Source organism: Alosa alosa, chromosome 14 (assembly GCF_017589495.1).
Source record: "Alosa alosa isolate M-15738 ecotype Scorff River chromosome 14, AALO_Geno_1.1, whole genome shotgun sequence".
Lineage (NCBI taxonomy): Eukaryota > Metazoa > Chordata > Actinopteri > Clupeiformes > Clupeidae > Alosa > Alosa alosa.
The window spans coordinates 1,794,990-1,819,333 of NC_063202.1; the positions used below are offsets into that span (position 1 = coordinate 1,794,990).

Genomic DNA, 24,344 nt, shown 5'->3' on the forward strand with positions numbered 1-24,344 from the left:
GGCCTTTTCTCATATAGGCCTAGCCTACCCTACAAGAATAAAATAGGCCTACAAATCAATGAACTCTCTGGGCTTATTTTGTAGACAGTAGACCTAATGCAGAAACCTAAAATGCCACAAGTCTGAGTGAATATGAACAAAATCAATGGATAATAATTTATGCATCGTTTTAGCAGCAAGGGCTAAATTATTATTTAACATTAAGGAAATCCCTTCATCAAAGGTAAGGCTACTCTACAGACTATCGTTGCTGTTTAGGAATGCTAAGTGCTTAATTTCGCGCTGGATTTCGAAAAAACAAAAGCCGACCGAGTGCAAGTTGTCACATGGTTGCAATAGATGTATGGGTAATGAGGTCATTTGACAACTTTGGGCAATGAATGTAACCAAAAACGAACTGCATTACCCACAATTCCGTGCCACGTATAGTTTCAAAACCGGAAGTGGGATGAACACGCTGCTTGGAACGTAAATAGAGCTGGTAAGTCCCGCCCTTTGCTGGACCTCTAGATTGAAAAATCGTTAATGCAAGTGAATGTGAGAAAATAATTATTTTCTTGTCCCGTTTGAATTTTGCCATGAATGTGAACATATGTTGTCTGTGAATTTTTAATATAATTTTTCGTGTAAAGAATGCTACAATTTAGCAGGTAGAAGTTTGATACGGTTAGACTTTGTGTGAGAGCGTTTTGTGGACTACTGAGCGAGCAGAAAAGGTTGTGCACCGATTCATAACAAGTAAATCGATATAACGACCGGTTCATTTCAGTTTTTTTCCGATACGGGGCTTCACGTATCGATGTAGCCGTATCTTACACGTTAAAAACGGATACCGATACGTATCGGTTAATCTTTACACCCCTAGTGACAATGCATTGGTTGATTTGGTTAAAAAGTCACAGGTTAGGTTATTGGTTATTATTGTAATGATGCTATTCATAAATAATGAGCTGTAAAGTAACTCAGACTTTAACAAAAACAATTTTTTAAAGGATATCGACTAATTATCGTTATCATCAAAATCACAAAAAATATCGAGATATTATTTTTTGTCCATAACGCCCACCCCTACTGCGTGCGCGTGCGTGTGTGTGTGTGTGTGTGTGTGTGTGTGTGTGTGTGCATGACATAGATGTGTGTGCTAATGTGTTGTGAAAGCTCTTGCTGACTTGGCTTAACCAACTGTACTGTGTGTGTCTCTGTGAATTGGTCCATGTATCATCATCTGATGTCCTTCTCAGTGTGATTACTGAGCATGCAACAGCTCAGCACCTCCTTGTTGCTCATGATGGCCCCCTGCCTGCTTCCTGTGTTCCACAGGTTTGTACTTTATCCGATGGGAGACTGATCTGAGTTGAGGCCAGTTTGTGTGGAGATTTTCATTTTAACAGGCCTATTCTAGCTGATTCACTTCCCAATAGTGCCTTAGCGAGAATACTGAAGCTAATAAACAAAAACAGCTTCTGTGACTCATGACTGGAATGACATGGATCCCTTGCTATTCGTTTTATGTGCCTTAGAACAGTCTTGTGGATACATTTTCTTTTTGTTATTTCCGCGCGTTATTGGATCACTATCTCACACTGGAAGGTGACACTCTTCCTGAATGAGGTATTACTTTTGGCTTTATAGTCCATGGCCTACAACGCCGTGGCCCACCATTTACAATGTAATTGGCAAAAAGCATGGTTCTGTTGAGTGAGATTTATCAACCTTTTTAAAAAAAAATAATAATAATAATAATAAGCTTTATTTGTATAGCACCTTTCATACACAGAATGCAACTCAAAGTGCTTTACATTTGGAACATTTAACACAATAACAGAGATAACAATAATAATAATAATAAAAATAATAATAATAATACATTTTGAGGCTAACAGCAACTTGTTGCGGCAGTATATATATATATAAGTTTTGCTAACAAATGCTTACATAACCCTACAAACCGCAAGCCTATGATGGTGAACAGGGGCAATTGGTTCCCACTGTAAAGGATTATTGGATTAGTTTGAGTTCTGTGGCTCCATTTCCACAAAAACAGAACATCCAATAATTCTGAGCAGCAGCAAAAAAAGGGTTGTGATTGTTCCATTCTCATTCAAGTGTTGACTCAGTGACCGTCAGCCTCAGTGCGTCTGTCTTTGTGCACTGCACACCACACACACCACACCGCTCGACTTTATTAACCGTGCTGAGCCCACACTGCTCATCAAATCAGATTACATCCTTAAAGCCCGCCTCCTGCCACTTTCCTGCCAAAAGTGCTCGGGCACCCAGTGTCACTATCACTCTGGCTAATCATAAAACCAATTTGATCATGTCAGCCTATGACAAAGCAACAGGAAACTATTAACTTAATGTCCCTTATCTATTCCTCGACAAGAGGAAATCCAGGAGTCAGACTACTATTGTAATGTAGTTTTGGCATTACAGTTTGGCACTCAGTCTATTCTTTTCTGTCTTTTCAGACAAGTGCAGTGCAGTGCTTGGCAAATGGAGGGCTTCAAATGGAGGGCTTCTTCCCCAGCCTCCTAGTGAGAGGATTTTTGACCATGGCACTGAATCCATATGTAGTCCATGCCCATCTGAGTGTTGCTAGCACAGTGTGATGGATGAAGCTGTAAAATGTTTTGAGTGTAGCTATAAAATGTAAATAAAACGCTTTCCTTCCCCCGTTGATCCACTCTCTATATTATGGTATGTCGTTAGAGGACGGCTGCTTTCCAGGCTCTTTGTAGAGTGGCCTCTCTATGGCATGGAGTCTTTGGCGTGCACTGACAGTTGTAATTTGACTACATTGTTTTGATCCCTCAAGAATTATCAGTGTCTGTATGCCAATAGAAGTCCTAATTTAACATGACAGGCCATGAGGGCTACTGCCTGTGGTCACTGACACAATCTGTGTGTGTCAATGGCCGATCACATGGTCCACATAGAGTGGGAAATATTTGGTACCGATAGTAACATTCCAGCATTGCTTATCTTGGTTCTAGTCTTTTTATCTAACTGTAGATCAACATCCAGAATCAGGACCAGAGACGGATTTGTACCAGGCCCAAATAAGCATTTTTATTGCATACACATTGCAGTCACATTACCATAGATATCCTGTCCACGGCAGGTTTCGTTGCCACCAAGAGTAAACACTAAGGGTGATGACATATCTGATGTTTGGTGTGAATAGAAACCAATTTATAAAATGGATAGTAGTTTGAGATTATTATTGGCTGTGTTGCAGTCAAAGCTATTGTGAAAAACTGCATACCTGTGATCAGATTATGTCAGTATAGTACCAAAGATTTTAGAGCAACAACTGGTATTACTGCACCCATAGAGTGTCCCAGTGACGCCACTTCCATTTGCCTCCATGGGACCTATCTTTCAAAACATTTTGAACGCCAGTCTATGGCGAAAAATAAATTATTTTCTGGTCCCGGTTGACTTGTGCTTTGAATTACCCATATGATGTTTGTCAATTTTAAAGACAATTTTTCATGTAAAGACATTTCTGAGCCATTTACTGTGTGATGTGAAACTGAGCCATTTACTGTGTGATGTGAAACTGAGCCATTTACTGTGTGATGTGAAACTGAGCCATTTACTGTGTGATGTGAAACTGAGCCATTTACTGTGTGATGTGAAACTGAGCCATTTACTGTGTGATGTGAAACTGAGCCATTTACTGTGTGATGTGAAACTGAGCCATTTACTGTGTGATGTGAAACTGAGCCATTTACTGTGTGATGTGAAACTGAGCCATTTACTGTGTGATGTGAAACTGAGCCATTTACTGTGTGATGTGAAACTGAGCCATTTACTGTGTGATGTGAAACTGAGCCATTTACTGTGTGATGTGAAACTGAGCCATTTACTGTGTGATGTGAAACTGAGCCATTTACTGTGTGATGTGAAACTGAGCCATTTACTGTGTGATGTGAAACTGAGCCATTTACTGTGTGATGTGAAACTGAGCCATTTACTGTGTGATGTGAAACTGAGCCATTTACTGTGTGATGTGAAACTGAGCCATTTACTGTGTGATGTGAAACTGAGCCATTTACTGTGTGATGTGAAACTGAGCCATTTACTGTGTGATGTGAAACTGAGCCATTTACTGTGTGATGTGAAACTGAGCCATTTACTGTGTGATGTGAAACTGAGCCATTTACTGTGTGATGTGAAACTGAGCCATTTACTGTGTGATGTGAAACTGAGCCATTTACTGTGTGATGTGAAACTGAGCCATTTACTGTGTGATGTGAAACTGAGCCATTTACTGTGTGATGTGAAACTGAGCCATTTACTGTGTGATGTGAAACTGAGCCATTTACTGTGTGATGTGAAACTGAGCCATTTACTGTGTGATGTGAAACTGAGCCATTTACTGTGTGATGTGAAACTGAGCCATTTACTGTGTGATGTGAAACTGAGCCATTTACTGTGTGATGTGAAACTGAGCCATTTACTGTGTGATGTGAAAACTGGAGCCATTTTACTGTGTGATGTGAAACTGAGCCATTTACTGTGTGATGTGAAACTGAGCCATTTACTGTGTGATGTGAAACTAGGCCATTTACTGTGTGATGTGAAACTGAGCCATTTGCTGTGTGATGTGAAACTGAGCCATTTACTGTGTGATGTGAAACTGAGCCATTTACTGTGTGATGTGAAACTGAGCCATTTACTGTGTGATGTGAAACTGAGCCATTTACTGTGTGATGTGAAACTGAGCCATTTACTGTGTGATGTGAAAACTGGAGCCATTTTACTGTGTGATGTGAAACTGAGCCATTTACTGTGTGATGTGAAACTGAGCCATTTACTGTGTGATGTGAGAGCAGAGCCATTTACTGTGTGATGTCGAAACTAGGCCATTTACTGTGTGATGTGAAACTGAGCCATTTACTGTGTGATGTGAAACTGAGCCATTTACTGTGTGATGTGAAACTGAGCCATTTACTGTGTGATGTGAAACTGAGCCATTTACTGTGTGATGTGAAACTGAGCCATTTACTGTGTGATGTGAAACTGAGCCATTTACTGTGTGATGTGAAACTGAGCCATTTACTGTGTGATGTGAAACTGAGCCATTTACTGTGTGATGTGAAACTGAGCCATTTACTGTGTGATGTGAAACTGAGCCATTTACTGTGTGATGTGAAACTGAGCCATTTACTGTGTGATGTGAAACTGAGCCATTTACTGTGTGATGTGAAACTGAGCCATTTACTGTGTGATGTGAAACTGAGCCATTTACTGTGTGATGTGAAACTGAGCCATTTACTGTGTGATGTGAAACTGAGCCATTTACTGTGTGATGTGAAACTGAGCCATTTACTGTGTGATGTGAAACTGAGCCATTTACTGTGTGATGTGAAACTGAGCCATTTACTGTGTGATGTGAAACTGAGCCATTTACTGTGTGATGTGAAACTGAGCCATTTACTGTGTGATGTGAAACTGAGCCATTTACTGTGTGATGTGAAACTGAGCCATTTACTGTGTGATGTGCCATTTACTGTGTGATGTGAAACTGAGCCATTTACTGTGTGATGTGAAACTGAGCCATTTACTGTGTGATGTGAAACTGAGCCATTTACTCCTCAAGGGTCCTGCTGTGGAAAGAGGCGATCGTACGGAGAAAAGGGGGCATTGCCTTGAGTTGAAGTGTCACACTCGATCACACCCATTCTCCCCCCTCTCTTCACATTCCCATCTCTTTCGTGTGCATGGCAACAATAGCAGCCCAGGATAGATCATATTATGGGATGAGATAACCCCTGAAATCACATTGTGCTCGGGCAGAGCATGTTTTTTTATGATCATATCATCATGTTGGCCATGGAGTTTGTCTGGTAGGAAAAGTGTGTGAACTGACCTTCGTGGCATGGTCCTCTTGCTGCTTCGGTTGTGAATCCCACACGTGCAGCCTACTCTATCTCTAATTGAGATCTCATGGGCCACACACACACACACACACTCTTACACACTCACACTCACACACACACACACACACACACACACACACACTCAGGGCCTGTCCACACGGAGACGCTTTTTAGGTTAAACGCAGAGGTTTTGCTGCATGGGTCCTGGATCCACAGCAGACAGACTGGTGCTGTTAGTCTTCCTCTAGATTCAATTATCCAGCTTCTGTTTCTCTATCCTCCCTAATCACTCCACCATATAAAAACACACACACACACACACACACACACACATAATCTTTCTCTCTCTCTCTCGCTCTCTCTCTCACACTCACATACACACACACACACACACATAATCTTTCTCTCTCTCTCTCACACTCACATACACACACACACACACACATAAAGGAGGGCCCATTATATTCCAGCATTTACCAACCTCCGGCAAACTCCTATCCATCTCTTCATCTCTCCCTCTTTTTATGTATCCATCTCTTCATCTTTATTTGCCTCCTATCTATTCTCTTTTCCCCTTTTTGCATTATTCTATTGTTCTCCCCCTCCCCTCTCTCTCCTCTCTCTCCCTCTCTCCTTCTCTCTCCCTCTCTCTCTCTGTCTCTCTCTCCTTCTCTCTCTCCCTCTCTCTCCTTCTCTCTCTCTCTCTCTCTCTCTCTCTCTCCTTCTCTCTCTTCTCTCTCCCTCTCTCTCTCCCTCTCTCCCTCTCTCCCTCCCTCTCTCTCTCTCTCTCTCTCTCTCTCTCTCTCTCTCTCAGCATGTACTCCCCTACTGCTCTCCTTTGCAGGTGAGCGTTTGATAGACATATTTAAATAGCTCTCTGAGCTACAGCCGAGCGCTGTTACCGTGGCGATTTCATTCTCCTGGCGTCCACATGCGCAGCCCAGCGTACCCGTGGGAGTCGGAGCGCTTGCGGCTACAACTGCTGCTGCTGAGAGAGAGAGAGAGTTGGAGGGGTTAAAAGAGACAGAAGGAGAAAAACGGGCCAGAGAGAAGAATGAGAGATAGGGCAGACAGAAAGAGGAAGGTTCTACAACATACGGAAAATCAGGACTTACTTGACTCAAGATGCTACCCAACTTCTGGTTCAGGCAATAGTCATCTCACGACTCGACTACTGCAACGCCCTCCTGACAGGTCTCCCAGCCTGCGCAGTGAAACCCCTTCAGATGATCCAGAACGCGGTGGCGCGCCTGGTCTACAACCAACCCAAAAGGGCACATGTTACCCCGATGCTCATCCAGCTACACTGGCTACCTATGGCGGCCCGCATCAAATTCAAGGCTCTAACGCTTGCCTACAAAGTAGTCTCCGGTTCTGCTCCCACCTACTTGAATGCCCTCATACAGACATACGCTACCTCCAGACCGCTGCGCTCCTCAGACGAACGACGTCTAGCTCTACCATCGGTACGCTCAGGCCAATCCAAACTTTTCTCATCTGTTGTTCCTCGGTGGAACGCACTGCCAGTTCCTACAAGGGCAGGGACATCCCTCTCCATCTTCAAAAAACTCCTGAAGACCCAGCTCTTCAGAGAACATCTCCTCTCATAGCACCACTTACAACAAGTCTTGCTGATCCTGGCACTCACCAGCCGTCTTAAACTGACACGTAACTGTTAAAAACAGCACTCACTGATGCACTTATTCTTACTGTACTCTACCGTTTTTTAAATTGTCCTAAAATTGTTGAGAATTGCTTTAAAACTTAAACTGTTTACCATGTTGTAAGTCACTTTGGCTAAAAAAGCGTCAGCCAAATGTAATGTAATGTAATGTAATGTAATGTAATGTAATGTAATGATTGGCAGGAGAGAGGTGTGTCCATCCGGTGGCACTGGTTGGTTGTTTTGTGCATGCAGAGCAGTTTGTACTTTTAACGGATTAATAGTTGTTGCTGTTTTTTTTGTGTTGTTCTATTAAGCGAGCACATGGACAAACGTAAAAACTCTCAGGAGTGTCTCTGCTAGCAGGATTTGATACAGTAACAGAGTCAGAGTCGCAGAAAGCCTCACCTTTTGTGTTATAGCTCTGCAGAGCTAGTTTTGTGTTGTCCTTGCTGATCCTAATTCAAATATTGTTTGTCTGTGTCTGCTTATAGTTATGATGAATGTGTGGGACCGGGTGCAACGCAGATCTATGTCCCCACCGACGACCCCCCTCCGTACTCTCTGATGGACCCGTGCCAAGGCCGAGAGGACCAGCCGGACCTCCACACCTACCTGGAGATGGGCGAGCCGTCCACCGGTGGGGCCTCCTGGGTGGCTGTGGGCGGAGCCTCCCAGTACCCAATCAGACTGTGTGAGCTGCGGCGGCAGCCAATCGCCTCCATCTCCCTGTCGGCGCTGCCGCTGGAGGAGGCGCCGGCGTATGAGGCGGTGGTGGGCGGCGGGCCCGGTCAGAACCGGACCATCCCCCTGATGCCCATGGATCTGCTGAAGCACACAGCGGAGGCGAGCAGCAGCAGCCCACAGCACGCAGTGTCACACCGAATCCTCTAGAATAACCCCACCCCGCTGTAGAATCCTACCTTCCCCTTGTGTCGGGTCCTCTGTGTAGCTTCACTCTCTCTTGCTGAAACAGCACCCACTAGTGTTCGTAGAGGGTACTGCAGAACATTGCAGAGCACAGCAATAAACTGTAGCAGAGTGAAACTGAGTCTTTACCCCTCACAAGCCAAACCTGGCCCACCACCGCACTCTAGACCTTTGGATTCCATTGAGCCCAATGGAAGGCTGCCATCGCTTCACATCCCCTCCCTGCCACCGGGGGCACTGCAGGACAGCAAAATCCTGTGGGCCACGCTGGAGGGGTATATAACGGAGGACACTTGAGACTTCACTGGATGTCCATTGTCATGCAGCCTAACCTCTATTGTCTTCTGTGTGTACGTGTCTATGCGTGTTGGAGTATGTGTGTGTGTGCCAGTGAATGTGTGTGTGTGTGTGTAAGAGAGAGAGAGAGATTGTCCATGTGGGTGTGTTTAAACAGCTTAACTTTCCAACTGTAGTCGTTTGGATTTACTCACAGTGATTTGATCTGATGAGCCACATAGGCCCTAAAAGGCTCAACTCATGCCCAAATTCCCACACAGATATGTACTGTATATCAGTATTTGTGTATTGTATCAGGTCCACAACTCCACACTAATCTACATCCATAACGTAAATAACAGACTCCACAAAGAGACTCCACAAAGCTACACAAATTAGAAAGTATCCTCACTTTGTCTTGCTTTGTAGACATTTGTATGTGTAGTTTTTGTCTGCCTGCCAATGTTTTAACAGAAAGCAAGGTTTATTTTTTAAGATAACACATTTATAGAGGTACTTTTGGATTTCTTTATTCATGGTTTTATTCTTTGAATAACTTTTATATATATATATATTTATATTTTGTATATTTTTCCTTGTAACACTTTTTAGGCAAAGTAAATAATTTTCAATGCTTCAGTCCTTATTTAAGCTCAATTGATATCTATGTGTGGCCACCATTTCAGTCAAAACACAATCACTGTGAATATTTTTGTTTGTATGTTTTACTCATATGTATTTATGTATTTTTGAGGCATCATAAAAGTATGTATTTTTGTCTGACTGTTCCTTTCCGACCTGTAAAGGACAGTGGTAGTGACAGCTGCCAGTGATATGGTGCACGTCTTTGGTAGCAATTAAATACTGAACCTAACTAGCCATGGATGACAGGCTTCTAATAACCTTTACCATAATTGGTGCTAAGGGCTTCAGCCGTCGCATCTCTCAACCAAAGGACGATTAAATAATTACATTAATAAGAAATTTACATTGAGTTATCTTCACACCCAAAGTACAAACAAATATCACTCCATCTTCACTTTACCACCAATGTCTTTGCTATGAGATGTCTTATATTTATAGTTGTATTTTATTACTTGTTTCTTGTGTCACAAAGCCACAGCAACATGTGTATTATTTAAATGTATACGATTATTCAATTTCATGGACTCACTCATCTGTATGCTGGAACTCTCTTATTGTTCAACTAAGCTTCCAGAACTTGCTTTAGTTTCATGAAACCACACAGTGTTGACATGCAGAAGAGCACATGCATAGGCAGCGATTAACATCAAGGTGATAACTTCCAGTGATTCCGCAGAGCAATGACTGTACATAGTGCCTGTTTAAAAGCATTACGACTGTTAGAATTGTGAGCACTGTTTAGATGTGTACCCTAACTTTAACTGAATGCAATTTGTGTATGTGCTATATGTATTTATTTTTCTTCATTTATATGTGTATGGCCTTGTTCCTGTAAGACCTCTGTGGAAGCTAATCAATTTTTTCTTCCCACCCCCACGACTTTAAAATGAAATCCATAGACGTGTTAATGTTTAATACTGACACACAAGCTGTTCGCCACCAGTGGTACCTCAGTGTGCAACCTCTCGCTCAGAGCTAGTCCTCACAGCAAGCATTAATCCTCGCAGGATTTTTTATAAACAAATTTGACGCATGATTGCATCGCTGGTATAGTGAGAAAAAAAGACTGTAAACAGATATGAATATTAAATGGGCTAGGATTATTTATTTAGTATAGCTTGAATAATGTGTGTAGCTGTTTACGAGACAATGTATTTTTTGTTTGTTTTTTTGTTTGTTTGTTTAAAGACAAGCTCTGTGGTTTTTATATGTGAAGTGCAGTAGGCAACATGTACCACTGATTCTTCCCTGTAGCACTTGAAAAGTATCCCTTTCGACAAACAAAAAAAAATCTATTTCATCCTTATAATCTATGTGCATGTGAATGCTGGCTCACACCATTCCATAACAGGTAAATCCTGCACCTCCTGTTGAGAAGGATAATATTTAAATCTGACTGAAATTCAGCCAAAAACTGCCTCACGTTGGCATTACATAAGAGACTGGGAGCAAGGATATTGTATCTCAGTCCTTCGGCCCATACCCAGCCTATTACCATCAATACCCTTATATTCAATTCCACAACAGCATAGTCTTTATATCCATACCCTGCCTATTACCATCAATTACCCTTATATTCAAATCCACAACAGAATATGTGATTCATTCATAACCCCCATGACAGACAGTTTTGGAAAGGATAACGTTGACTCACACGACACACAACAACACAGTAGGCCTATCTCCAGATACAGCTGCAAGAAATTGACATCAAACACTCTCACCTGTCTTTTGTGTTGATTATCTACACCACATGGTGTCTAGGGTGAGCCAGTTCCCTTCGAAACTCAGCTCTTCTGCAGGATGTGCACAGAAACGTCAATTGTAACCTGTTGGCCTCTACAGGCAATAGTTTGTGTAATATCTAGTTATACCAGTTCACAAAGTGGTACTTCACTGATATAAATTAATTTTGGTCACATAAAAAAGTTAGTCACGAATACCATGAGCTCTGCACACCACACATTTTAAGCCAATCTAAGTCTGGTCGTGTGGGTGGGGCACTAGTACACTGTTTCACAACTATGGAAGTCAAGTCTAGTTTGTTTCATTACAGTGTGTTGGCTGTTCTCATTCCTTGATAGTACTGTAGCACTTTGGGTGTTTGAGCCCAAGCTGAACTGATGTGAATTATGCTGTATGTATGCCCATTGTAAACTCGTCACCTGTCTCAAGTGATACTGACTCTAGTTTATGTTTCGATGCAGTCATACACACGTTTCATGTTTTGTATTAGAGCTTTCATTCCTTTCCTATATTCTGAACAATAAATAAAATTGTTACTATTACTATGGTCCATCTTATTGATACAGTTTTTTGATGTATTTTAATGTGCTGCATATTACTTCAGCCATCTGGCAGATGTTGCCCCATGTGGTTAAGTAGAGTGAAGCCATTTCATTTGAGTAGTATTAGTAACATCATACACACAAACCAATTAACTTCAGTTTGACTGGCACCATGTGTTGTTTAAAAGCAGCAGGCAACAGGACTGCACTGCACCTCTGTGTGCTATCAGGTCTAGTGAACTTGAGGCAGCTGGAGAGGGAGATGCATGTGGACTAGAGCAGAGGCTTATTTACCTGCACAGACTGGAAGGTGAAGTCCTCCAGATGGACTCCATTACCTTCATGCTATCCCCACTGTTACAGCAAGGTTACTCAGGCTCAGGCTGATGTTGACATCTCTCCCCCTGCTGTCTGTTTGAGGTAACGTGTGTGTGTGTGTTAGCAGTCCTGTGTGTGTGGGTGGGTGCATACATACGTGTGTCGGTGCATGTGTGTGTGTGTTTGCAGATTTGTGTGTAATTGTATGAATGAGTGTTTCTGTGTGTGTGTGTGTGTGCGTGTGTGTGTGTGTGTGTGTGTGTGAAAGTGGGTGTATATGTTTAGAGAGATCAGCAGGAGCAGATGGCTCGAGCCCTTGTTACCCACCACCACCACTACCACACACACACACACACACACACCACTCTTATTCTCTCTCTCAGCACACAGCACACAGACTCTCTGTGAGGAAGAAATGGAAACTCTTGCTTGTTGCTTAATCAGTTATAGCCAAGATGCTAATGTAATTTGGCTTTAGTAATTCTCAAAAGTAGTCCTCACACAAATGTGTGTGAGTGTGTGTGTGTGTGTGTGTACAGCTATCAATATGCATGGTTTATGACTACACTTCTCTCTATGTTATTTTGGATGCCAGAATTGTAAATAAGGCCTGTTTACTGAGACAAGAGGCATCAATCACTTCCACAACAGGTGAGGGCCTGCAGACTATTAAAGATTGAGGAAGACAGAGAGAGAGAGGGAGAATGAGAGAGAGAGTGAGAGAGTGAGTGAGTGAGTGTGTGTGTGTGTGTGTGTGTGTGTTTGTCATTGACATTCTGCTACAGCATTACTTTCTTTCACTATACCAACGTTATTGTACATTCAGTCCCAATATACATTCAGCTGTGTGTGTGTGTGTGAGTGTGTGTAGCAAGTGGGAATCCTATCTCCAATGAGACAGGATTGTGGGAAGGAGTCTGATAGAGGGGTGATGAATATAAGTAAAGAAGGGGGGGGGGCATGTTGCAGTAGGTCAGGACCAAGACAGGTACAATTTATACGCAAGCAATACATAATTGTATTGCAGTTTAAGCTTTGTTGACTTATTCTTTAAAGAGAGCTTTTGCCAGAATGTAAAAGGGCAATGAGCTGAGCGAGCACTGGCTCTATAACTCAGCATACAAAACAGTTGTATGTCAGGAACACAATTAATCCGTATTAGTATAGACATTCCTCAGCCATGTAACCTACTGGTCACTGACAGACAGGACATCCGTATGTTTTCTGTCATTGTTCTGTGGATATTGTGTCTATGTTGAATGGAACTTGGCCCGCAAGGAAAACTGCCAACTTCCATTCATTGAAAGGGCTTGAGTACTTATTTATTCTCAGTGAAAGCCTCTTCACTGCTGTTAATGTGTTTACAAGACATCTTTTCACATTTACCAAAGAATGCTTGGCCAACACTCAATAAGACCTCAAAACAATGAAAACTGTTTATGTATTTATCTACCTAATATTGCTGACATTCCTGAGACCCAGGGGAATTTTTAAAAAATATTTAGATGTCTTATAGATTATTTCAGTACAGTATTGTGGCTGAAAGATTTGTATTGCTATCTATTTATTTATGTATTTATTTATTTATTTTATAATACTCCTTGTAGGAAATCAGTCCCTGTTTGATTACAGACATTTTTCAACATTAAGTAATTTATACTATAAGACAATACACAACCATTTGCATGGATGTGCCAAAGCATTTGCAGCTATTTTCAAGTTAAAAGTGTACGGTAAAAGGCCGTGTAAGAAGGGCAAGGTACTAGAGCCCTGCTGGCTGATGATTCCCTGCTAGAAGTCGCCATCTAAAGGACAAAAAGAGCATTCCTTTAAAAGGATTTTACACGCAATTTGCACTGTATCCACTAGGCGTCAGTGTTACATCAGCGCCAGCTGGGACCGTCAGACAATAACACTGGTTCCGAGTATATACTGGCCTGTGCCGTTTTCCAAAAAATAGGAACCGTCACGCGTTTAGCGCCCGCATGATGCCACTGCATGGTTTAGTTCATGATTGTGCTATTTGTTTAGTGTTTTAAAATGTATGAAGATGAGGATTTGGCTATTTGTGATTGTTTGCCGTGAAGGAATCAGGGGAAGGAGGAGGATACAACCAAAAGTCGACTGAGGCTGAGGGCACCCTTTTGGTTTTTTACATTGGACCTATTTGCACATTAGTGCTGACTGATTGAACCTTCGACCTATATGTTATTGTATTTCTATTTTGTTTGGCAATGCCGTGGCGTCAGACATTCAGCCGCTTCCGCCTTCGCCTTATCCTACCTGCATGATCAATCGCAAACGCGAATTGCTTCCATTTGCGCACTGCTTGGTTTCGCTTCCTAGTTAATTGTTCATGCGGTAAGCTGTACGTCTGTTCGAACCGTGTGTATGTTACAATCATGACCAACAGCATTGGTGATCAAACGCCAAATGAACGGAAAGAGGTCTTAGATGATTACTTAATGTACTACGATCAGGTTTGGCAACATGGTAACGTGAAAGTGTGTAAAGACCGACAGGTGACAGAAAAGGCTAGGCATGTATTGCTGTCAGAGACGGACCCAGTGGAAAGATTCACAACCTTTGACTTCTATCACACCGCGTTCGAGTGCGTCAGACTCGGGGTAAAAGATTGTAGAAGTGTATTTAATGTGTTCATAAAGGCCGCTGAATTGCTGGAAACGCTCTGTGTCAACCTGTTCCTGTTCCCGTGGAAGAAGGAAATAAAGACCATCAAGGTAAACTTATCAAGTTATCCTTTTTTACATTCTCAAAAATGCCCTTTTAAGCTATGTCACTCTAGTATAGACCTGTCCGATTGGTAACATTGATTGTCTTGTTTTATTACCCCCACAATTAGCATTTCACGTGTGGGGTTATCTGTCATGGGGAAGTGAAACTAGTTGTGAACTGTGGTCTCTCTCAGCTAAATAACAAACAGGGGCAGTCTACATAACTTCATTGTGCTCTTTTAACATGTACAGAGGTATACTGTATATGCTAGAGTATTGTAGGCTTCACACACACACACACACTCACCCATACCCTCTCTCTCAGACCTTTACAGGCCCTTTTGTCTACTGCATTCAGCCAGTGTTCCCCAAGAATATTGTGAGTGGCATTCTTGAAAGTATTGGATACCGACCCGAGTCAGACACCGAGTATCGTCTCACCGCGGATGCAGACCATGACCAGGCTAAGGCTATGGGCTTCGAGCTCTTCCTGGCAAGGGTGGAGTGTGAATACCTGCTGGAGATCATGGGACAGAGGGCCCACGCTGAGTGCCTGGAGATCTTCCAGAGGAGGGCTGGGCCCCTGAACCACTGGGAGAGCCGTGGTACTGCAGAGAACGAGCCCAGGAACGAGAGCTCAAGGGCAGTGAAGGACAGCGGCAGCTTGGAGGTGGACGCTGTAGACCAACCTGATGTGTTCTCGCTGGCTGAGCCTTCAGTGGTTGCTCAGGAACAGGAGGAGCAGCCTGAGGGATCGGTCAGGCCAACGGAAGAGCCAGAGAGACACGCGCCTCTTCCGCTGGACGCCGAGGGGTCAGGTGCCGCAGCTGGCCCTGAGTCTTCAGGGAGACACCGCACCGGCTCCTCAATGCTCGACGACCGCTCCATGATTGAGATGCAGACGAACTACCCCGACCTGGCCATCCGCAAGAATCCGGTTTTCCGAAAGAACCGGGGAGGCTCGTACCCAACGCCTGGCACCAAGGTCCGCGGGAGGTTGGGGGACGACGGCGACATTATGCCAATGAGGAATTACGCCCACACCCACGCCAGCGACCTAAGCAGCCCTCAGTCCTTCTCCCTCCACACAGAGAGTCAGGCGGCAGCCGCCTCCAGCGCCCCAATCAAGCCCCAGCCCAAACCCAGCCTCCCGGAGGTCATCCTGGAGCCCCAGCCTCTAATGGTCAGCTCGGGCCCGGCCTCTATGATCCAGTACCGCGACACAGCCGTGCAGAGCGCAGTGTCCAGGCCAGGCCAGGAGGGCACACCTATAAACACCCTTGATCTGGAGGAGCTGAGCAACAGATTGAGGCAACTGTGCGGGGAGGAGCTGAAGTACCCCATCGAGGAGACGGCACAGGGTCAGTCTTCCTGCACTGGCTGCCATGATCACCACCGGCCTGCTGCTGCTGCTGCCGCTACAGCGCCCCCTCCTGGATCACCCCGGGATAACAGCCACCAGCCTATCCTGTGTACCCCGTCCCCCCTCCCTGTCTGCAGCATCACTGGTTGTAACAGCCACCCCGGCCTTCATGTGGTCCACCACGGGCTGCAGCTGGGCGAGGACACCATCAAAGAGCCCCCCAGCTCCTTCTACAAGCCCCCAAGCCCCCTGGGGATGTGTGGCCCACCCCTGGAGCCTCCAGCTGGGCATCTGGGGATGTGTGGCCCACCTGTGGAGCCTCCAGCTGGACATCTGCCAGCCACTGTTGCTGCTGCTGCTGCGCCTGCTCCTCTGGGTGCAGCAGGCGTGGAGGGCAGGGCATCTGGCCAACAGCCAGAAGATGACATCCTGCAGACGTACGTCCTGGTGGAGCACGAGAGGAAGTGACATCAGACTCACTGACAGACAGGCTGAATGGCCAATCGTTTGCTATAGATTGTAGGAAGTGGGTAGAAAACTTTCGCACTCCTTCCACCCACATCTCGGTGTTTCCTGCCATCATAGCGAGGTCCATTTGACATGCACTATGACCGACCCCCTCATGAAACCGGTCTTGCCAGAAAGCCACCCTGCCAGCCTGTGTTAATCAGGCCAGTGTATTTCTGTCCTGTGGCAGGCTGCCAAGGGAATCACCTACTTAAACACAGCAAAATGTAGAGAAAATGACTTGTAGAGAAATGTCAAGCCGTTTAGGCTGCTCATACGCCGCCATACCTGATGTGACTGTCCACGAGCCAGAAATAGTTGGCGTTCATCCAACATCAAAGAAGTATAGCCTAATTAATAGTGTGCTTAAATCAGTTGTTGCCATCCTGCTTTTAAACCACTCCATGTGTGAGGGTCACTTAAGGACCATTATCATGTCCTTAAAAAAAATCTTGAAATGTTTCTCAGGTGAAAGTATTTTTTTTCTCCTGTTACCTCCAGTCAGCACTGTATTGTGTATATTGTGTTAAACTTATGACTGCGAGGGATACAAGCTTCTGAATGTGCCTTACTTCATTTGAAGCCAAAATATGCACTTATTGTCTTTCTATTAATGATTAATGTATTGAATGAAAGAGTATTGTGCTGTTATTAGCTGATTGTGAGAGGACATTTTTGCTAATAAAATTGATGCTTTTTGTGGTGTCTGTAAGGTATGGTCATACACTGTTATTACAACTCTCCATCTAAAAAAAAGCAATTGATAATAAACAGTTAAGAATATGATGGTAATAGAAGCCTAAGACCACATTAAAACTTGACACAATTTTATTGTGAATAAATTACATTTACCTTAAATAACAATAATAGGTGGATATTTGACCTTGACGTGTGCCCAGTGTCTGTTGGTCCTTCAATAACAAGTGCACATCAGAACAAGCTTAGAGAAAAAGAAAAACGGTAACAACTGATGTCACCAGGGTTCCTTGACAACAGAGACACTATCAGACATCTTTTGTATGTTGTAAACAATGATATCTGGGAAGTCATATTCACAGTAATCAGGAATGCTGCACTAGCTGTCCTACTGAGCAGTGAGTGAACACAATCTAAAACTTAAACTATATCTGAGCATGTAGCCAGGTAGGATCCACTGCCAGAGCAGAGCTATGACACACTACTAATGCAGACGTTTAGCCATAAAATGATCACCTGGTCATGTCTAGTTTTGTAAGAAGAAAGCACACTTTGCACCATCCTTTTACAAGGAATGGACTTAGAATCTGTGTTGCTGAGAGTGGATCCTTGAGGTTTACGGTCTTGTCGGTCCAGCTCGTGTCCAGCACATTTGATTGAGACGATTCTGCACAGCAGAAGCACAGAAAATGTACAAGATCAAAGCAAAGAACAGGAACCGTAACCACCAGTGCATCATGCCTTCAGATGACCCATGAAGACGACACCCCTTGCATCTCATGTGCCACTGCTGGAATCACGTCCTCTGTGCTGCTAAAATCCTCTCCTTGTTCTCCTCATACTGCTGCAGCATCTGCTGTATGTCATGGTCAGCTGGGATGACCTGTTAAACCACAAGGCACCATGAGGAATATGAGGAATATCTTATTTCCATGGTTTATTACCATGTTGCACTGATAAGCAATAATCAAGGCGGCCAAAACAGCAACTCCTTTTGTGTCATGGTATTTGATTTGAAAGAAATAACACAAGGGAGGTACTCACAAGAACCGGGGCAGGTACTTTAAATGAGGTTTGTTTTATTAACCAGTCTTCATATAGCTGGTGGATGGACTCCAGGTATTCCTTCATTTAAACAATAGAAATAAAGGCAGTCAGAACTACTAAGGCACTTCCTGTAGAGGGTGGACACATTCAAATACCTCGGTGTCCAGATCACCGAAGATCTGACATGGTCTACCCATCTGGACACCGTGGTAAGGAAGGCCAGGCAGAGACTGTACCATCTAAGGAGGCTGAAATTCAAAGCATCCAAAACAGTCCTAGAGAGCTTCTACTCCAGCACCATTGAGAGCATCCTGACTGGGTGCATCACCACTTGGTATGGAAACACCACCAAAATCCTTAAAGACCCCAGCCACCCAGACTATGGTCTGTTCGCTCAGGAAGCAGACATTGTACACTGGCTGCAAGGACTGAGAGACTCAGGAAGAGTTTCTGTTTAAGCACTTTTTATTGTGTGTACCACTGTTCCCCTGTAGAGAATATCACTTCTTCCCCATCTGCAATAACCCCCTGACATCTGGAATGTATTGTTTCTTGTCTGTCACTATTTTTGGTAAGTTGTTCTGTGTCAGTTTGTGTGTTTTTGCTTGGCATGGAGCCAACTGTAACATTTCACTGCATTGTATGTATGTGACAAATAAAATCTGAATCAGGTTATATGCTGTGACCACAGCATCTTTGAAAGAATGTGTCGGTAAAGTTTTTAAAACAACATGGAATGCTTTAGTACACAATCATTAAATAAAACTGCCTAGATGATACTGGACATCCATCTTAGGGAGGGAAGAGCAGGGAGGGAAACATAGTTACCATTGGAATGACCTTCTCCTCTTCTCTGCACCTCTGCCTGAGTCTCTCATAGCAGGTCTCTGGTGTGGTCTGCAAGTACACTACAATAGGATAGCGACAAGTTAGAAGGTCAATAATCTACTGTTCGCATTACTCTGATGACTGCGCACTGACATCAAACGTGTTTGTTAATGTGTTAGTGAATCTGTTTGGAAAGAGCAGCCCTGAAGTGTCAAAGAAATCCCCAGTTAATCATCAACTAAGCAAAGTAGGCTCTCGAATACTCCCATGAGCCCACGTTACACACTTCCACTTCACTGTAAAACAGCCTTCAGCATCAAACGCTCCTCAATCTCCTCTGAGACTCCCCTACTTTCTGTTCACACTTCAACCATCATTTCTATGGTAATGTTGGAAATACCTTGCATTACCTATTAAGTCGACGGGAAGAGAGATGTTCGTTGTGATCCACTCAAACCACTCACTGAGGACTGCAAAATCCACCTCTGGCATCTTCCCACTGGCACAACAGGTATCCATATTGAGATTGAAATTTATTAATTGACAGTTATTGGGTGCATAAATGTGGGTGTGATGGTAATTATATCACTCCATTTACATTTGTTTTGAAAAATGCTTTTTGGAGAATCGGATCACAAGTGGTCAGTTGTAAATACAAGCATAAACAACCAACAAGACGCATTGTGATCTGATCACTGAAACCACTTGCGGAGGTGGTTTGGAACACATAGAGCTCAACACAACAGTCACCAACCACTCAGGTTGTGAAGTAACAATCTATTTCACGTTCTCCTTTGAGAACTGGGTTATAAAATCGTAACCGTCCAAGGTAGATTTAAAACCAGCTATGGCATGATTAAGCAATTGTATATGTTCATATAAAATTACCACAATAATAATGTAATCATCTAATCATCTGTAATATTAGAGACCTGTGGTCTGATATTAACTGTACCTTCGGTATAGGTTTTCCACAAATATGTACTTGGCACTGAATATGGATCTTTCCATCATCCTTATGGGTGCAGACTGCAAAGAGTGAGATTTAAAAGAAATAACTGTGAGGTTATATAACAAACCAAGAATCTGGGACACTCTCCTCCATCCTCCTCCTCCTCCTCCTCCTCCTCATATGCCTCACAGACACACACTCCAACACACACCACATCCAAATCCACATCCTTCACTGTCCACCATGTGAAACACAAACATTCAGCAAATTAAATTTAGCAAATTACATACATTTTCAGGTTGACAAAATATTTAGTATCCTTCATTATCCTGTGACTATTTGGCAGCCTGATACCTGTGTGTTTATTCTGCCCCATTAGAATAAGCATAAACGGAGCTACAACTGTTACTTACTATTTGTGACAGATGCCTGTCCAGCATGGTGAGCTGCACGTATGTCTGCAGGGTGATGCCCCATCTGGTTGGGTCCTGATACATCAAGCCCTTGGAGATAAAATGGCGGTGCAGTTATCAACACATGCAAAAATGAAACTAGGCTAATAATGAGGACTAGCAAACCAATCAAAATCTATGTTTCACTAGTTCACATTCCGTAATTTGCAAACAGATATAATAGCATAATAGAAAAGCATGTTTGGCGAAGTCTCTGGCCAGGGTCCTGAAGTGATTTGCGGGATCGTGCAGGAGTCAACTGCACAGGCAGGAGTCGTGCAGGATTCCGCAATACACCCCAAAAAATGCGTTAAAGATGAGACCCTATAGCAAGGACCACGCGAACAAATTCGAAGGGAGAGCGCAAGGTGCGCCAATTCCCTCAGATCAGAGAGACTTGATCTGACATAAGAGTGTTAGGCGTCGGAGGACCACGGGCCGAGAGTTTTGAGCGCTTGATCGGACAGGCTGTTATTTGCCGCGTTGGTGGCTGCACCATAAAATACTGAGTAACGGCCTGCTGGGATTCCGATTTGTGTTAGAACAGTGTTGAGCTGCGTTTGAAACCAGAAGCAAGTTATGGAGCGTCCGTAGTCTGGAGGGGGGATCTTTCCATGCGACGGAAAAATAATTAACCAAATTGTATAGGGCTGCAGGAGAGAGTAGATGTTGAAAATGACAGCCCAAACACGCGGTTGTGAAGTTCAACATCTAATGCACCCCAAGGTTTAGTAGGCTAGTAAGGCCTACGCAATTAAAATAGGCTGCTGTAGCTATAATGGCAAGAGAAGCGATGAGCAGCAACACATTACAGAGGATTCCGAGGAACAGCAGAGCTACACACAGGTGCTCCCTTGGTCAGCTAGGGAAGGGCTTTAATATGCTGATACAGAGGAAGGTGAAAAAACTCCAACATTTAAAGGAGAAAAATTCCTTCCTTGCCCTCTTGGCAATAAGCGACAGAGCAACAGCTCCTGTGTATCAGCTGCCTTACGGCCAACGCCGACATTGAGTTAAAGCGATGCTCCCTTAAATACATTTTGTGATCATCACATAGATTGTATTGTATTACTATTTTATGTAGACATGGTCTTGGATGAGATGCAGATACGGCAGCCTATAGGGTGGTGGCACCAATTCAGGGAAAGAGGGGTGAGGGAGAACCAGGGACCCTGGCTGGGGAAAAACGCGGGCTCGAACACAGTTCGCGCCGGCGGGAGATGATGGGGACAGGGGAAAAATTAGGCATAGGTCTGCTTTCCTTGCGAAACAAGGACAATCGATCCTACATCCAACTCTGCTCTAATCAAAGATATGGTCCGCGGAGTAGCTCTCCTTGCAAGCGGAGTGGCACCGATGCTGCAACTTCGGCAGGTAGAGGCAGACTGCGAATAAAAAACCTGTCTGACTGAAGGAGGCGTGGCAAACTCAGTCATGCTCCTCCCGAACTTCTGTTTGTAAACGCCATTATGTCCACTGTCTGTTAAATAAACAAAGAATCTAATCTAATAAAATAGTCAATTTAACAAAATTTCATCCGGACCAGTCGCTCAGAATGTATATTTGGCAGACTGACTACCAAGGGATTGTGTGTCGACCAAGTAAAACTACCTGTGGGATCCAAAAGAAAAAAAACTTCATGTGTGCTTTACATGTATTCTTGGCCGACAAAGAGAAATCTTACCAAAGGGTTGTGTCCTCGAACATTCCTCCATTTCGAAACTGGTTCAGTCAGTACCTATCAGATAAAGACAGAGAATTCATGCAGAAAAACTCCAAAGTATTGCACACCAAAAATCATGCCTGAAGTCTGAAGTAAGTAGTGACAATGGCATACAGTAATGAAAAAAGATTGAGTAGGCTACCTCTATATTGTTGGTTTTGCTGAAGTATTCCAAGCATGTTGTCTTTCCACTGGCAATGTTACCTTCAATACAAATCTGAAATAGAGAGAAAGCAAGTTACAGATTCCTGTTAGTTTATATTACAGGTTAGGCCAACATTTGTTTGTTAGTTTGTGTGGTAGTAATTCATTTTTAATCACTGCAATATTTGTAGATGGAATACTATAGTAGTTATTATACTAAAAGCAATGACGCCATTGTTTGAATCATCGTTATCATTTATATTTGAAAAATAAATAAATAAATTATAGGCTATTACAAGTAGCCTACCATTATTTGTTAATCGTGACCAGTTCAGATCACTGTATGTAATTCTATTGACACCTAGCATTCATTGCTGACAGCACCATAATGCTTACCACTGAAGGCCTCTCCTCCCCATTTCGCACCAATTTCCCTTGAGAAGGAGACAACATTATCAGACAACCTTTTCCCTCCGGTACACCTTCAGTCAGCACCAAGCTATAGCGAGAAGCAAAGAGGAGCAGAGAAGAAGGGATAAGCCTGGACACATCGCGGCGCTAAGCTATGACGATGACTAGGCTATTAGTCAACCTCTAACAGCTCTGCCAGTAGCCTATCTACGGCGTTAGTTAAAGACATCGCAAGGTTAGAAATCGGCCTAAACAAATACAAAACATCGAGGTGCAAATTAAAATTAACTAGGAGAGAGATAGCTTAACACCTAATGTTAGGCTTTGCGTGAGTTGTCAACGTTAACCACGACTTGCGAGTCGGAGCAGGTGGCACTAAAGTAGGCCTATCGGAAATTCAACACAGGTGCCGACTTATCTTGTAGCATTAAAGTGACACACTGTTACTGTAAACTCAGCGTTTCAGCACTAGCAACATTGAATCGACTCAGCCCTTTTCTGAAACTGTCACGTTGACATAGGACAGGCTACTTACTTGACACAACCTCTCCGCTTTTACTATGAAACCCAGCATGAGCGGAAACAGCACCGAGAAATTTAAGGTGATATTCTCCGCAAACAAACTGGTTTATGCGTTCACTAAAACAAGTATATGCTCGTGTTGAACTCCTCCACAATCCGTGTATGGATTTCAATGTTATCAACATCGCGTAAGATTCTCCAACATCCGCCTGAGTCGCATGGATAGATGCTCAGTTAAAGAACTGTCACGTGACCTTCTACATCCGTGTTTATTTCATAGCATTTCCAGGTTGACACATTTGAAGCATACGCTGTCAGAATATAAGTCTATGTGTAGCTTAGAACTGCCTCAGTACAGTTACAGAATAAATACACCACTGCATTTAAATACAATGTGTTGGTGAATAAATGATGGCACATTGTTTTACTGATTTTTAACAGTAGCCTTACAAAATCTGCTCAAATTTTCTAAAAGCTGTTTCACCTCTTATGCTGCATTCCAGACAACTCGGAAGTCAGATTTGTCCTAGTTGGAATCTCCCAATTTCATTCCAGACAAGAATTCTGACTCTTCTACTGGGAAAAAGTAGGGGAGAACCAGGACGAATGAAACACTTCTTAATTAAACGTAATTTACAAAGACATCGTAAAACACTGAAAGTTAATATTTTGTCACTAGCAACCTACATCTATACTCTGTCAAATACAGTTTCATTTACAGCTCTGAACAAAACCGTTCAAGAGTTAATTAAGGAGAAGTCGAACGTATATTTTGTTTCATTCGTCCCTCCTGGCTGGGACGAATGAAACAGCATGGGGGACGAATGAAACATACAGCTTAAATTATGTAAACTTCCCACAATTTCAATATTTGACAAAATATCATAAATGGTACTTCAAGTATGTGTTATTTTAGATAGATTGCTGCTGGGCTATATGTCTTGGTTCATGTT

General features: G+C 43.3%; 3 protein-coding genes across 5 annotated transcripts in view; 2 read left to right on the plus strand and 1 right to left on the minus strand.

The window, feature by feature from the left end:
* Nucleotides 1-11,693, plus strand: part of bean1 (brain expressed, associated with NEDD4, 1) — a 65,704-nt gene extending 54,011 nt beyond the window's left edge. For both annotated transcript variants that reach the window (XM_048262689.1, XM_048262690.1), the window contains exon 6: nt 8,049-11,693. In XM_048262689.1, coding sequence (XP_048118646.1) covers nt 8,049-8,448 — 400 coding nt within the window. In that variant the 3' untranslated portion in view covers nt 8,449-11,693. The remainder of the gene's footprint in view (nt 1-8,048) is intronic.
* Nucleotides 11,694-13,918: 2,225 nt separating this feature from the next.
* si:ch211-189a15.5 lies at nt 13,919-17,332 on the plus strand. Its single transcript, XM_048262709.1, has 2 exons — nt 13,919-14,752; nt 15,072-17,332. The coding sequence occupies exons 1-2, from the start codon at nt 14,414-14,416 to the stop codon at nt 16,575-16,577; spliced, it is 1,845 nt and encodes a 614-aa protein (XP_048118666.1). The 5' UTR covers nt 13,919-14,413; the 3' UTR covers nt 16,578-17,332.
* Nucleotides 17,333-17,426: 94 nt separating this feature from the next.
* tk2 (thymidine kinase 2) lies at nt 17,427-23,646 on the minus strand. Of its 2 annotated transcripts, none has more exons than XM_048262710.1 (10): nt 23,405-23,646; nt 22,855-22,892; nt 22,457-22,531; nt 22,276-22,329; nt 20,553-20,642; nt 20,143-20,216; nt 19,598-19,686; nt 19,188-19,267; nt 18,357-18,437; nt 17,427-18,195 (listed from the first exon to the last, which is right to left on the minus strand). In XM_048262710.1, the coding sequence occupies exons 1-10, from the start codon at nt 23,574-23,576 to the stop codon at nt 18,109-18,111; spliced, it is 840 nt and encodes a 279-aa protein (XP_048118667.1). In that variant the 5' UTR covers nt 23,577-23,646; the 3' UTR covers nt 17,427-18,108. The 2 variants fall into 2 exon arrangements, with proteins under 2 accessions (XP_048118667.1, XP_048118669.1); XM_048262712.1 differs by having other exon boundaries at nt 22,855-22,957; nt 23,405-23,542.
* Nucleotides 23,647-24,344: the final 698 nt, after the last annotated feature.

Bases quoted from the DNA above. Each gene is read 5' to 3' on its own strand.
- si:ch211-189a15.5 (XM_048262709.1), top strand. From the start codon at position 14,414: ATGACCAACAGCATTGGTGATCAAACGCCAAATGAACGGAAAGAGGTC. The intron at 14,753-15,071 runs GTAAACTTATCA...CCTCTCTCTCAG, and splicing joins AGGAAATAAAGACCATCAAG to ACCTTTACAGGCCCTTTTGT.
- tk2 (XM_048262710.1), bottom strand. From the start codon at position 23,576: ATGTTGATAACATTGAAATCCATACACGGATTGTGGAGGAGTTCAACA. The intron at 19,687-20,142 runs GTACAGTTAATA...CTGTTGTGCCAG, and splicing joins GTGGAAAACCTATACCGAAG to TGGGAAGATGCCAGAGGTGG. The intron at 19,268-19,597 runs GTAATGCAAGGT...ATCCTATTGTAG, and splicing joins TCTTCCCGTCGACTTAATAG to TGTACTTGCAGACCACACCA.